We start from the raw sequence: 16,303 nt of genomic DNA on the forward strand, positions 1-16,303 counted from the left end.
CACTAAATAGTTAAGAGCCTACAATGTCCCAAATACTAAAGAATAAGAATTCACTGGTGAACAAAATAGAAATACAGTGGGGAGACAAACAAAACAGACAACAGGGTAGGTGGTAAGTGCTATGAAGGGAACAGAATGCAGAGTGAAAGGTCTCTATTTCATATAGGGTGATGATCCCTGATAAATTGACCAGGTAGGCCTTCCAAGAAGTTGACATTTAAGCAGAGATCTGAAAAAAATGTGGGAGCAACCCATGAAAAAACTCTTGGGAAAATGAGTTTTTAAAGGAAGAAAGAAAAGAGTGTGTAAAGGTCCTGAGGGGGAAGCATGCATGGTTTGCACAAGAAGCAGAATAAACAGGGAGAAAAAGAGGAAGGTTCAGTCAGAGAGGCAGCAGCAGGGCCAGACTACGGGTTATCATTAAGGGCTTTCAATTTTACTCTGAGTAAAGACACCAGAGGAGGGACTTCCCTGGTGGCGCAGTGGTTGGGAATCCACCTGCCAATGCAGGGGACATGGGTTTGATCCCTAGTCCGGGAAGATCCCACATGCCTCAGAGCAACTAAGCCCATGTGCCACAACTACAGAGCCTGTGCGCCGCAACTACTGAGCTCAAGCAGTCCAACTCAAGTAGTGCAACTACTGAGCTCAAGTAGTCCAGCTCAAGTAGTGCAACTACTGAGGCTCGCGCGCCTAGAGCCCGTGCTCCGCAACTAGAGAGGCCACCACAATGAGGAGTCCGCACACCATAACAAAGAGCGGTCCCCTCTCGCTGCAACTAGAGAAAGCCCTCACGCAGCAGTGAAGACCCAACACAACCAAAAATAAATAAATTAATTTAAAAAAAAAAGAAAAAGACACCGGAGGATTCTGAATAATGGGGTGATAATGATTTAACTTACACTTCAGAAGGATCATTCTGGCTGGGATGAGGGGAACAGAGTGCAAACAGGGATACCAGTTAGAAAGCTAATGCAATAAAACTAAGTGAGAAAAATGTTGGCAGTACAGACTAAGAGGGTAGTGGTGGCAGTAGAGAAAAGTGGTTAGATTCTGGAAAAGCTGCCTCTGTGAATGCAATCGTATATGTAAAGGGGATATAAGTGGGGGTTATAGAGAAGAAAATGATATAAAGGATGATAAACAGAAGCATTGGGCAATTGGGTAATGAAAGTAAGATACAGTCAAAGTGATATAAATACAGTACACACACTGCAGACAGTGCCAATCTATATGGATTTATATGATTTTTCTCCAAGAGCACTCAGCTGACCAAAGCTGTCAATTGACTAAATCTCAGAAACTTACAGTTTCTTTACTATATGCACCATAAAGTGAATAATAAAGGACAGAATGAATTTTCCCAGGTAAACAAAAGTGGAATGTATAACTGAATGAAGTGAGCTTCAATTGTTCTTGAGCAGCTGACTAGAATTAACTAGGTAAGTTTCAGTTTTTGCAAATTCTAAGGTGTTGTTGAACCATATTGTTTAGATGCATAGTATACCAGTGTATGACTAGAAAGGAAGAGAAAAAATTATTTCAATGGGATATCAGTACCCAATCTGACATACATACATACTTACTTAAATAAATAAATACATACATACATACATACTTATTTATTTAGGCTGTGCCACATGGCTTGTGGGATCTCAGTTCCCCGACCAGGGATGGAACCCGGGCCTTTGGCAGTGAAAGCGTGGACAGCCAGGGAATTCATACATTTTAAAAATTATTAAAAATCACTTACCCATTTTGAAAAGAACTGTTTTGTGTTTCTGAATCATCACTATCACTGATGATAATAGTTTCTCCATCTATATTGCTGACATGTCCATTAGCAAAACCATTTTGGTGTGATGGAGGGAGGACTTCCAAAATCCTACACTGTAACCTGAAAGAAAATGATACCTTTAAAAATGCAAATCATTTGATATTTTATAATCAAACATTTCAGAGCAATCTATTTTGAACAAATGAAAAGCAATTTTGTAGAAACTATGGCTGATTACTATAACCCATTTAATAAAAGAGAAAATCTGTAACATCCAATTTAAGTAAAGGTTAGCTACGATTTAACACAATACAAGACTATTTTAAAAGTCAATTTATCACGATTCTTAGCAATTCTATTCATCACTAAAGTTACTGTTTAGAAATTAAATACTGGTATAATATCTCATTATACAGATTAGGCCTTACAAGAGTTTTTCAAAGCATTCAATATTTTAAATTCTCAAATTCTCCTGATCGTAACCTTTTTTATTCTCTTTGTAACTTATATTGTGATTTCTGATCTCTGGAAAGCTTTCTATTCACTAACTCTACCCTATTTTGGCTTCCCTTACCTCTGCCTGCTGTGTCTGGATTTTATAGGCTGCAATTTCAGACTCACTCACCACAACTGAAATATTTCCCAATCTCATTTTTACTGTGCCGATTTTCAATTGATAAATAATTTAAATTTGCTATAGCCATACAATGGAACATTATTCAGCAAAAAACAGGAATGAAATACTGATGCACTCTATAGTATGGATGAACCTTTAAAACATTATGGTAAATTAAAGAAACCAGATGGAAAAGGCCATATAATATATGACTCCAGGGACTTCCCTGGTGGCACAGTGGTTAAGAATCCGCCTGCCAATGCAGGGGACATGGGTTCGATCCCTGGTCCAGGAAGATCCCACATGCCGTGGAGCAACTAAGCCCCTGTGCCACAACTACCGAGCCTGAGCTCTAGAGCCCACGAGCCACAACTACTGAGCCTGCATGCTGCAACTACTGAAGCCCACGCGCCTAGAGCCCGTGCTCCACAACAAGAGAAGCCACAGCAATAAGAAGCCCATGCACTGCAATGAAGAGTAGCCCCCCGCTCGCCGCAACTAGAGAAAGTCGGAACGCAGCAACGAAGACCCAACGCAGCCAAAAATCGATCAATAAATAAATTTTTTAAAATTAAAAAAAAAAAGATTCCATTTATATGAAATATCCAGAATAGGGAAATCCATAGAGACAGAAAGTAGACGAGTGGTTACAAGTAGTTTGCCCTTTTGCCTACATGTTTTCAAAATAAATTTTTGCATTTACAGCCAAAACAGAATCATACAATTCCAGAAAGACAAACAGTATACTTAGAGCTGATTCATTTTGGGAAGCTGGTGAATTTTTACAAGGTGATTGCACTTATTTTCATTAGTGTACATTTTAGCGTATGCTTGCTTATGTTCTCCTTTAGGAGAACATCTTTAGTATCCCCAACAAAGTCTAATATTGCTATTAGGCACAGAGAAAATCAGGACCATGGATTTCCTGCTAGGAACTTTGCACTATACACAAATAGAAGAAACCAACTGGTTCCACAGCACCCTGAGGTTTAAGAATCAACAAAATGTAGACTATGTGGGTGAATCTAAAACTCTCAAAGCATCTTATCTTCTCAACTCACTTCCTCTCACTCTGAGACTTATAAACATTCAATTAAAAGTATCATATGTGGGGACTTCCCTGGTGACGCAGTGGTTAAGAATCTGCCTGCCAATGCAGGGGACACGGGTTCGAGCCCTGGTCCAGGAAGATCCCACATGCCGCGGAGCAACAAAGCCCGTGTGCCAAAACTGCTGAGCCTGCGCTCTAGAGCCCATGCTCTGCAACAAAGAGAAGCCACCGCAATGAGAAGCCCGCGCACCGCAACAAAGAGAAGCCCCCGCTCACCGCAACTAGAGAAAGCCCGCGTGCAGCAACGAAGACCCAATGCAGCCAAAAATAAATAAATTAATTAATTAATTTTTTAAAAAAGTATCATATATGACTCCTTAATAATTTGCTCCTAAAAAAAGAATTGAGAAAAGAGAGAAAAGACTCAAATTACTAAAACCAGAAGTAAAGTTGGAAAAGATTATAAGAGAATACCATGGACAACTATGCTGACAAACTGGATAACCTAGATGAAATGGACAAATTCTTAGAAACACACAAATTGACTCAAGAAGAAATAGAAAATCTAAATGGATCTGTAACTATTAAGAGGGTTGAATCAGTAATCAAAAATATCCCAACAAGGAAAAGCCCAGGACCAGATGGCTTCATTGGTGAGTTCTACCAAACTTCTAAAGAATTAATACCAATTTTTCTTAAAATCTTCCAAAAGATTGAAAAGGAGAGAACAGTTCTTAACTCATAAGGCCAGCATTACCCTGATACACAAACCAGACAAAGATATGGCAACACATATAAAGAACTCTTAAAACTCAAAAAAAAGAGAAAAAAATCCAATTCAAAAATGGGCAAAGGACCTAAACAGACACTTCTCCAAAAAGGATACAAATGGCAATAAGCACATGAAAAAAATGCTCAGCATCATTAGTCATAAAGGGAATGCAAAATCAAAACTGCAATGAAATACCATTTCATACCCACTAAGATGGCTATTATTAAAAAATATGGAAAATAAAGAGTGTTGGGGAGGATATAGAGATATTGGAACCCTCATGCATTACTGGTGGGGATGTAAAATGGTACAGCTGCTGTGGAAAACAATATGGCAGTTCCTAAAAAAATTAAACACACAATTATCATATGACTCAGCAATTCCCCTTCTATGTATATACCCAAAAGAACTGAAAATAGGAACTCAACAGACACCTGTACACCAATGTTCATAATGACATTATTCACAGTAGCCAAAACGCAGAAACAACTCAAGTATCTATCAACAAATGAATAGACTAAAAAATGTGGTATATACACATACAATGGAATAGTATTCAACCATAAAAAGGGATGAAATTCTGATACATGCTACAATACAGATGAACCTTGAAAACATTATACTCAGTGAAATAAGCCAAACACACAAAAAAACAAATATTGTATGAATCCACTTACATGAAGTATCTAGAATAGGCAAATTCATGGAGACGTAAAGTAGAATAAAGGTTACCAGGCGCAGGAAGGAGGGAGAAATGGGGAGTCATTGCTTAATGGGTACAGAGTTTCTGTTTGGGATGATGAAAAAGTTCTTGAAATAGTAGTGATGGTTACACAACACTGTGAATGTACTTACTGCCACTTAATTATACACTTAAAAATGACTACAATGGTAAAGTTCATGTTTATTTACCACAATTAAAAAAAAATTTTTTTTGTCCTAAGGGTAAAGCTGAAGAAGGCCCAATTACCAAGCCTACATTGGTAGCAAATGGAAATGGTGTCAAAAGAACTGCAGGCTAACTTTCGCCACTGGCTGATAGAAATAAACCAGTGTTTCTAAAGAGGAACAACTATAGGAAATTATATCAGGCAATTATGTAGTCTAATGGTTAAAAGGTTCTGTAATTTAGTGACATGAACTGCACGAAAATAAGGAAGGAATCAAATGGATCCACTTTTGAAGGGCCTAGGTATGACATCCAGGGATCATATGGCTCAGGGTTCCAGGAGGTGATAAAGAAAGCTTTTCAGTGAACCTGTGACAAAGTTCTTCAAGTTAGAAAAAGAGATAGTTTTCACTTGGCAGAGTCCAGGTGAGTGCCCCTAAGTGGCAGTAGTGGTTGTCATCAGAGAAAAAGTAAACGGGTCTACGCTGGGCACAGGAATGGTTGGTGTGGTGCCTAAAATGGTCTGACAGTCCATTGAAGGGAATAGTCTATGATCCCAGTAGGGCCCACAGAGCTACAATAATTTAAGAACTAATTCATTTAAAACTAACAGAAAATTAACAGAAATACAATTCTCTGATAGAGGAATAAGGGAGAAGGAAACCAGTACAGCTTAGAGACATTGTCTATAATGTAGTAAATGTTTTATATATAAATTATCCTAGTTATTTTCAATGCTACTATTAACTTTGTACCACACCCAAACCACAGGTCAATTCTTGCTAATCTAATCAAGGCTAGGCCTCTCACTGGTGCTTAGCTAAACTTCAGTTAACTGCAAGATGTCAGGTCAACACGTTCTAACAGATTTCCAAAGAGACTTAGTCTATGTCTTTCAAATCCTCTTGCTGCAATTTCTTGGTTCTAGGGAGTCCAAAGAAGATTGGGGTGTAAAAAAGGTTAAAGAATCACGAATTAAAACCCAGCTAGTGGGTCTTGGAGAGTACAGAAACTCTAAATTAATGTTATGCTCCATTCTTTGAGGACAGAGTGGAGGCTGACAATCAAAGAAAGGTCCTTATTATTATTAGCGTTCCTGTGTGCCAGATAAGTATATCACTTTCACATATTTCTCTCGTCGTATCAACTCTGCAAGGTACACGTTTTTCAGTAGATGAAATTCAGGGTCAGAGAAGTTAAAGCATTTGTTTATGGTCACACAACCAGTAACGGTACAGCCAAAACTTTAACTATTTGACTCTGAAGCCCATATATTTTCTAATCTTCCACTCTACTACTGGAGTCGAGGGGTAACACAACACTATATTGACCCAAGTGTATTTCAGAGCTTTAAGTCCAGGCAGTCAAGAGGCACTTTTGGAGCCTCTCCGAAACACATTTCAAACTTAAACATGTTTCAGAGTGAAAGCAGGTCTGTGGAGCAGCAGCAAGCACAGAATGAGGCTAGAGCGGAAGTTCGCCATAAACTTCTAACAGTGACCAGCTAAACATGGAAAGAGCCTTCTATGAGAATATTCTGGAATGGTATATATATATATCTCCCCCCAAAAGTTGTTTTTGTTTTAATAGTCATTTAACAATAGTTATAGTTCAATTTATATCTCAAAATACAAATTCATTAAAACAAAAGCAAATTCTAGAATTGAAATATATGCAGAATATTTACAAGGTATTTGGGTAGAAGATAAATAATTAACAGCAAAAGGAAAGAAGAATAGAAACCTGGGGAGACCTACTTGACATAAAAGGACTGCCCCTCTCTGTTTGGGTCTCTAAAAATAGAATATGCTGACTCTATGGCATGCTTCACACCTGCTCACCTGTGCTGCCTCATTAACCTTTTATTTTCTTGTAATACAGGTGCCAAGAACATTTATTTTTAAAATGCTATGCTTGAATAATTACTTCAACTTTATAGGTAGAAACAGAGTAAACCTGCTTAATTTGAAGTTTAGAGTTAAAAAAAATTCAAGTTAAGGAGGTTAAGTGATACCTCATTTTAAGTGGAGGAAACTAGACCACTCAACAAGTCTGCCTACTTCAAACAAAAAGACTGTGAATTATGTTGATTACTTGTCAGTGGGGAAGAAGCAGTCAGAAAACGTTGCTTTGTTTGTAACCTCTCACTTTTTAGACAAACTGGTCACAGCAGCTCAAAGAATGTTTCATTTTGAACTGTTCTGAGACTCTTTATGGACCAGAGAACCACATCTTATTATTTCTCCAGTTGGCATTTGATCTATTATAAGCCTAAATATCATAAGACAACTAGAATCATTAGATTCTTGCTAAAAACTAAATCTGTTATTGAAAGGTATATATAATACAAATAAAAATCTTTGGAAAGAAAATTCTAGATATAAGATATATGAGTTAAATCCTACATACCTCTAAAGCTTCAAACATCTGGATATTATCAGTATACTGTTTAAACTCTTTAGTATTCAAAATTATCATCTTAAAGCCACATGAGTTAGTTTGGTTAAGGTATCAACCAAATAAATGAAAGCCTCACCAAAATACTTTAAAATTCCAATTAGTGTATTCAAATTAATAGATATTCAAAGTGTTTGTGGGCTCAGCTTTATGTTAATCTGACATACTGATGCCAACAGAGATGATAACCTCATGAGGAGGCAAGACAAACACACGCAGATCAGAGAAAACAAAACATTAAATATAATGAAAAGCCACCACAGACTTAGCAGCAAGTGACTTCTGTTTCAAAATGATAATAGTATTTTAGAACACTTAACTTGGCCTCAATGTGAAGGATGGATAGGAAAGGAAGAGAAGCAGGCTTCTTGCCTTTCCTCTATCTTGCTACCATCCTGAACAAGGAAAACAATGGTCACAACCTTGGGATGACAGAGCAGAAAACAGGAAAAAGCCTGGGTTCCTGACAACTTTGTAGACCTGCCCTAACACTACAACTGAAGTACTTAGTTCTACATGAGAGAAATTTCTATTTTGTTAATGTCCCTAAAATTTTTCCTATTATAGGCACCCAAGTCAAATTCCAGCTGAGGAAAAGCAATATAAGCAATCTATTAGGTATAGTAGGTATTTTTATTAAACAGTAATCAGTTTATAACCTGATCTATGTTAAATTTATTTTGAGTCAGAGTACTGCATTCTTCAACTCAGCCAAAAATGCTGAATAAGATTTTCAAACTTGAAAGTTACCATGTCACTGGCAATACAGATTTTTCAAGTCATATTTGTTTCAGAAAACAAAGTCCGAAGTAGAAAAATAAATTTAACAACCTATGATTTGTGGGTGTGGCATAAAACAGCAATATGAGGGATCCCTGCAGTGACAGAAATATTCTGTACCATGATTATATTAATGTCAATATCCTGGTTGTGATACTGTACCACTGGGGGAAATTCTGTATTATTTTACAACTCTATGTGATTCTACAGTTATCTCAAAATAGAAAGTTTAGTTTAAAAATGCTAATGATAAACATTAGGAAAATATTAACTCCAATTAAAAGCATACATTTCACATCACGGGGGAAAAAAATCAATAAAAAGACGAAAGTAATGTATATGTATCACTAAAAAGCTACAGTAAATAATGACACTGTAGTTTTGGCAGGATAGCCATACAGCTCAATAGAAGGGAGTCCAGAAATAGACCCAAAATTCCATTTATATTCATATTCTGGAAGGGTCAAAATTATAAGGACAGTAAACAGATCAGTGGTTGCTAGAGTCTAGAAGGTGAGGGCAAGGGGTGACTACAAAGAGGCACAAAGGCCACTGGAGGGAGTATGGGTTCGATCCCTGGTTGGGGAACTAAGACCCTGCAAGCCATAGTAAAAATGTGTGATGGGTTACATGACTATGCATCAAAAGTCAGAGTCAGAGCTATATAATAAAAAGGATAAATTATATCATAAGAAAGTAATGTACTTTAATTAAGCTTTATTAATTTAGATTACTTAGGATAAAGACCTATCTGAATGTAAGTTATTTAATTTAAATTATCCTTTAACTTAAAAGTAAAACATTTATTCCTTTTCTTAAAACAATATATACGAAAATGGCTAACTGAAGTCGGTCTACTTGTTAGAACTTATTGAAGTATAGATGGGTCCTGCTATACTTATCAGAAGACTAGCCAGAGAGTTCTTTGTAATGCAAAAACTCCATAAAGGGAGTCCTTTTCTATAATTTGTTTCCATTTCAACTATAAACATAATAACAATTCATCTTGAAATCCCTATTTTTCATGGAAGAAGTTCAATATATTGGTGTTCTCTCTTACAACGTGAGATAACCAAATCAAATAAAGTCAGATGATTTCTGTACATCAAAATACAGTGCATAGGGCTTCCCTGGTGGTGCAGTGGTTAAGAATCCACCTGCCAATGCAGGGGACACCGGTTTGAGCCCTGGTCCGGGAAGAGCCCACATGCCGTGGAGCAACTAAGCCCGTGCGCCACAACTACTGAGCTTGTGCTCTAGAGCCCGCGAGCCACAACTACTGAAGCCCGCGCGCCTAGAGCCCGTGCTCCGCAACAAGAGAAGCCACCGCAGCTAGAGAAAGCCCGCGCACAGCAACGAAGACCCAACACGGCCAAAAGTAAATAAATTAAATAAATAAATTTATAAAAAAAAATACAGTGCACAAAAAATAACTACAGGAATTTGCAAAGAAATTATTATATAACTAACAAATTAAGATGACAAAATTATACTTATTACTTCCTGCATTCTCGAATTTTTTGAGCTGGAAGCTCAAACAAAATAACCCGAATATTATCTATTATCCTTATGGTCAATAAGCATTCTTAATATGACAACAATGAAATCAACATGCTGACTGACTGACTGACTAGAAGTAGATAAAGAAAGATACAAAAACATCTTTATAAAGATAAACGGTAAACATCAGCCCATTCTAATGGCCAATCACAGCAAATTATTAATGGAGCACTAAATTAATTTAGCATTACAGTACCTTTTATTCATTCTATTTCAATGTTAGTGATATATTCACTAGCCAAGTAAGACTTACCTATGCCCTTTTTTGCCAGCTTTATTGAGAAATAATTGACATATATCACTGTATAAGCTTAAGGCATACAGCATGATGGTTTGATTTATACATATTGTGAAATGATTACCACAATAGGTTCAGCTAACATCCAGCAACTCATACAGTTAAAAAAAAAAAGAAACAGAAAAAAAAATTCTCCTTGTGATGAGTATTCTTAGGATTTAATCTCAACAATTTTCCTATATATCATGTAGCAGTGTTAACTATAGTCATCATGTTGTACATTACATCCCTAGTACTTACTTATAACTGGAAGTTTGTACCTTTTGACTACCCTTCCTCCAATTCCCCTCCCCTCTATGTCCTCTTAATGTATTTATCTTATTTAGTCCTTTATTAGTCATTCATATGTATTTTACTTATCTTTGCCCTACAAATTCTATTCCTACTACCAACAGACTATATAATGTTTGAGAACAATAAGTACTAATGCTTTTCTCATATTTGATTATCTGCTTGCATCTAACACGGTGGTTTTTCAGAGAAGATACTGAATTTAATTGGCTAAAACAAAAAATGACTCAAAACTATCCCATCAAGCTTTATTTTCTTTACAGCACTAATCAGTATCTGAAATTATCCTGATTTGTGTTTTTCTCTCTTGCACTTGAATATAAGTCCCTAGTCCTTATCTTATTCACTACCCTCTTCCCAATACCTACAATAGCACTGAGCACACAATGTTTATTGAATGAATCACAAAAAATTGGCTTTGTGTATACTTTAAGTACTAAATCAGAATATTCCCTACCACCTCTAAGAAAAAGTCATAAGTAATTGCATTTTTCATCCCTGGAAACTGTGCCAAAAGATAGAAAAACAATAAATAAATAAAAATGCTGGGACTTCCCTGGTGGTCCAGTGGTCAAGAACCCACCTTCCAAAGCAGGGGACGCGGGTTCGATCCCTGGTCGGGGAATATGCCGTGGGGCAACTAAGCCTGTGTGCCACAACTACTGAGCCCGTGTGCTCTGGAGCCCCCGCGCCACAACTAGAGAGAAACCCGAGCGCCCCAACAAAGATCTTGCGTGAAGCAACTGAGACCCGATGCAGCCAAATAAATAAATAAAAATAAATACTTAAAAAATCCTATCAAAAAAATACATTAAAAAATTCTATTTTCCCCATGCTTGCAGTCACCTTTTGTTGCCACTAGATAGCATTCTTTCACCTGCAAGCAAAATATTTGAAAAGAAGAAAGCTTAATCAGCTCAGAATGCAGAAGTAAAATAATTAAGGCACCCTCTGATGAGTACAGCGGTTAAAAATATAAATAGCAGGAGAACCTGTTTAAATGAAGGAGCTTTTTTCCCTTTGAATCAATGATCATAAAATGATGCTGATTTTCAGACACTCAACAATATGGATCACTCAGAATGAATGATCAAAAGCTTAATCTGACCACATTATATACAATCCTATGTTGCTTCACACTTTGACAGAAATTATAAAATGCGCAAATAAAGTGAAAAGTAAATAGTGAGTAATCAATAAGTACATTCAATTTATAATCTTTCAATCCTGCTTAAGGGCTATCTTTTAGTATTTCTTTCACACTCATTCCGCCCACACAGAAGCACTGCCTGTGCTTGATAACTTCATCACTTGTGACCTTGGGCAAGTTTTAGTTAATTAAGCTCTGTGTATGAACTCCTCAACTGTAAAATGAGCAAATGAGCACCTACCACATATGGCTGTTGTGGAAATTAAATAAGATAGTATAAGTAAAAAGCTTAGAACAGTGCCTGGCATATAATAAGCTCTCAAAAGTTTACTGGTATTGTCATCATCTCCCTAAAATGACATAGAGTGAACTCTGAAAAACAGTGACTGTGATGTAAGAAAATTAGGGACTGGCTACAAAAAAAGATGAGTCATCACAGCTGGCAGGCTCTTCACTTGTCCCTGACAAGCACAGGAAGGATCTAACATTTACTGAGTGCTTTATGTGCCAGGCACTATGCTGGGCTCCTAAAAAATATTAACCACTGTGACAGACTGTTGCAGTTATGGCCCCCACTGAGTCACAGGCCTCCTTGATCCCCCTGCCCACACATTAACTCTGGATTTGCTCATGTGACTTGCTTTGGTCAAGGGAACACTAGCAAACATGGAGCAAGCTGAGGCTTGATATGTGCTTGCACATTGGAGCTTTGCCTTCTCTTGCTGCTGGGAACTCTATTCCTACCCTGGGAACAAGTTCGGATTGGCCTCCTGAAGGATAAGAGGCCACATGAAAATACCCACCCCAGTCTGAGGCCTCAGACATGTGAGCAAGGCTAGAGTAAGCGACCTAGACAATACAGCCCCAGACAATAAGAACATTCCAGCCCACTACGGAATCATAAGACTGTTTATTGATTTAGGCCACTAAGTTTTGGGGGTGGTCTGTTATGCAGCAAAAGCTAACTAATACAACCGCTATATGAATGTAGATATTACTTGCTTTACAGATTAGTAAAGAAGATTCCCAGAACTAGCAACTCAGTCTGGTTCCAAAGGCTTTTCCCACCATACCAAGCCACATCTACATGCCATACTCTGAGGTTCTAGATTAAAAGGGTATCTCTGGGGACTTTATTCTTTAACCCTTATTTCAGCAGTAATCTTTCCTCTCTACCAGGAGTTAGCACACTATGGCCAATGGGCCAGATTCAACTCACTGCCTGTTTTGTGTGGTCTACGAGCTAAGAATGGCTTTTACATTTTTAAATGGCTTAAAATAAAAATAAGAATATTTTGTGACATGTGAAAATAACATGGAATTCAAATTTCAGTGTTTATAAATACAACCATGCTCATTCATTTATTGTCTATGGCTGCTTTTGCACTATAACAGCAGAGTTGGCTGGCTGTGACAGAGACCATATGGACATCGAAGTCTATAATATTTCCTATCTGGCCCTTTATTTTTTAAAAAGTGTGCCAACCTCTACTCGGAATTATTCTCTTGGCATATGTTTTTGAGTTAAACAAAGGATTTTGCCTGGCCTTTAGTGATGAGCAGACTTTTTTTGTACTTTTATCTCTCCTTTTCCTTTCATTGAAAATTATTTTAGCTTACGTCACTTCTCTTAGTTCTCTTTTAATTTTTATCTTTGGACAATCTCTGAATTTGTCTAAGAAAGGCAGATAACCCCATTTTATTTATTTATTTTTTTATACAGCAGATTCTTACTAGTTATCCATTTTATGCACTTTAGTGTATACATGTCAATCCCAATCTCCCAATTCATCCCACCACCACCCCCCCGCCGCTTTCCCCCCTTGGTATCCATACGTTTGTTCTCTACATCTGTGTCTCTATTTCTGCTCCAGATAACCCCATTTTAAAAATGGTTATTCAGAACCACTGTGATCTTATATTGGCTGAATGGAACAGACCATAAAGGAGGTAGAAGATGATGTAGGAGAGAGATTTTATTCAGAAGACCTCTAACTTCCCAGGCCTGAACCTGTGTAATAACCACGTAGAAATGGACTTCCCTTTTATTCCTAACAGGGATTTCAGGACAGAAGTAGCTATACATAGTCTTCTCTCTTTTGTGAGATTCGTCTCTAATATTCTCCTGCCATAGTGAACTAAGAACTTCAGGACTACTACTAGTCTACTTCACCATCCTGCTGCTAACCAGTTCAATGAGACACAAATTGAAGTAAACATTGTTTTCCTTTTATAATAGAAAAGAGGTGAACCTCAATTTACTTGCCATCCCCCATTTTTATCACTTTTCTTACTACAGTAAGACTCCCACAATAAAGACCTTAAGTCCTGGCGGAGACTCAGCTGACTCTTTGCACTTGGTATTAGTGCAGAGGATCAATAAAGAGGTTGCCAGAGAAACCAACCACCCTCCTCCAACATTTACCATTCAAAGACTTTTGAGAGGCATTAGGCAGATCCTCCTAATGGCCAATGCAAATTTGAAGGTCCTTAGAACACTGAAGAAAATGAATACATTTGTATGATCAGTCTAAACTTCACTGAACTATTTTGTTAAGAATTGAGCAGTTGAATCCATACAGACATATTTACAACAGAAGCTTTATATGTTATTTGAATTAAACACGTTTAGAAAAACAAATTCATTTTCATTTATTTTTGTGACTACTTAATAGGGATTTTTAGGATATAAAAAGGGTTTCCCAGGATGGCCTCCAATTTATATTATTATACAAGTAAATAAGGATTCTAAATTTTAACTGTTCAACTTGCAACAACAATCCAGCAGTCAGTCAGGCTGTAAGTCTGGGTCTCCGATACATACAACAATATATATCTAAAGAAGACTCTAACTAGGAATTCCAAAGAAAGCACAGCTGTCCCAAATAGCCTTTTTTTTTTTCTATTAATAATTATATCATCAGCATACTTGGGTCATCAGGAACTAAAGACTGAAACAACAATTTGAGGATGTTCCTTAGGACTCTTCTTGGCTAAGAACCAGGAATTTTGACCTTAAAAGGGCAGTAGAATAAGCTGACCAACAGAAAGCCTTCTATTTGAAAGAACTACAATAAACTTAATTAATATACGTTGTTAAAAGTTATATACTATATCTGCACCTAAATAAGAAGCCTTCCTCCTCAATCCTTTCTACTAATTTATATTTTTCTCTGTCTTCAAATCTCTAGTCAAATAACCCTTTTCCAAAAACTTCTCCTTGGATTAATCCCACCTGGATCCACTCACTGATATCCAAGCATGTATGTTTAAATCAAAATAACTGTATTGTTCCTCACTTACACCTTTTATGTTCATCTTATCTCCTCAATATATTTAGTATTTCCCTTTGTCCTCAACATTAATGCATTTTAATTAATTATGATCCACTAATATAATTTAGGTTAGCAATACAAAAAGGAGCTCAAAGATTAAAAAGTCCATTTTCTCATTTCCAATTCTAATATATAATAAGTACCTACTCTCTATATTTTAGGCTTTTATGCTAATTTTCTTTTATTCATTAGACTAAAGTGCTTGAAGCATTCCACCAATGCAACATAGAAAGCCACAGGGAATACACCTTGATATCTGAATAGATAAGAGCTCTAGGTGGCTGGTCTCTATTTGATGCCAAAATTGATATCAGTTTGTAAGATTAAAAAGAATTTCATAATCTTTATTTTACAAGGCAGTTCTAAAAACAATACTGAACTGTAGTCTCTTATGCTTCTTGACTAGATAGCATTTCTAAATGTTAAATCTAAATAGTATGGGGATAATATCTGGGAAAATCTAGCTATCAGTGAAACTCCGGTGCACATCCAATTCTGCTACTGTATTGATTTAACCTACATTGGAGAAAAGGTCTGTCATTAAGTCATAGGTCAGAGATTATGTGGAAGAAAATGCAGTTCATTATTTTCAAATACCAAATTCACAAAAGGCTAACAAAAGGACTAACTTTCTCCATCCTCAGAAAAAGGCAATATTCCAAGTAAGCTTTTTAGGAACACACAGTTTAGCGAGTTTATGCAAAACCAATTAGAAGTGGTGCATGTGGTTTTCTAATGTAAGAAGACATCCAAATCATTACTAAGTGAAAAAGCTACTTTTTTTTTTTAATTTAGTGTAGTATAGAAAAAAAGAGAACTATGCACTAATTTTTTGACTGTGGTTATCTCTGAAAGGAGCATTTGGGAAATGCACTCCAGGCCTTCACCTTTTACTTTTCTCTCTTGTATATAAATTTTTATAGGAAAAATAAAAGCAGATTTTTAAAAAATTATAAACTTCAGCCTTGATAAGCAGAGCATATAATTTTTTTTTTAATTTAAAGACTTTGGTTTTTTAGAGCAGCTTTAGATTCACAGCAAAATTGAGAGGAAGACAGAGATCTCCCATATACTCCCTGCCCCTGCCACATGCATAACCCCTCTATCAATATCCCACACCAGAGAAGTAACACTTGTTAACAATCAATGCACCTAGATTAACACATCATTATCACCTGAAGTTCATAGTTTACATTAAGTTTCACTATTGGTGCTGTACATTCTATGGGTTTGGACAAATGTATCCATCATAGTACCACCGGGTATTTTTACTGCTTTAAACATCCTCTGTGCTCAACCTATTCATCTCCCCTCTACCCCATTCAAC

The 16,303-nt window shown here is 36.7% G+C and overlaps 1 protein-coding gene across 3 annotated transcripts in view; it reads right to left on the reverse strand.

Annotated features, from left to right (window-relative positions):
- The window catches only part of BAZ1A (bromodomain adjacent to zinc finger domain 1A), a 97,249-nt gene that overhangs the window by 60,876 nt on the left and 20,070 nt on the right, over positions 1 to 16,303 (reverse strand). For all 3 annotated transcript variants that reach the window (XM_061180776.1, XM_061180775.1, XM_061180777.1), the window contains one exon: positions 1,754 to 1,897. In XM_061180776.1, the coding sequence (XP_061036759.1) occupies positions 1,754 to 1,897 (144 nt within the window). The remainder of the gene's footprint in view (positions 1 to 1,753; positions 1,898 to 16,303) is intronic.

The sequence above is a fragment of the Eubalaena glacialis genome, chromosome 2, assembly GCF_028564815.1.
Source record: "Eubalaena glacialis isolate mEubGla1 chromosome 2, mEubGla1.1.hap2.+ XY, whole genome shotgun sequence".
Classification (NCBI taxonomy): domain Eukaryota; kingdom Metazoa; phylum Chordata; class Mammalia; order Artiodactyla; family Balaenidae; genus Eubalaena; species Eubalaena glacialis.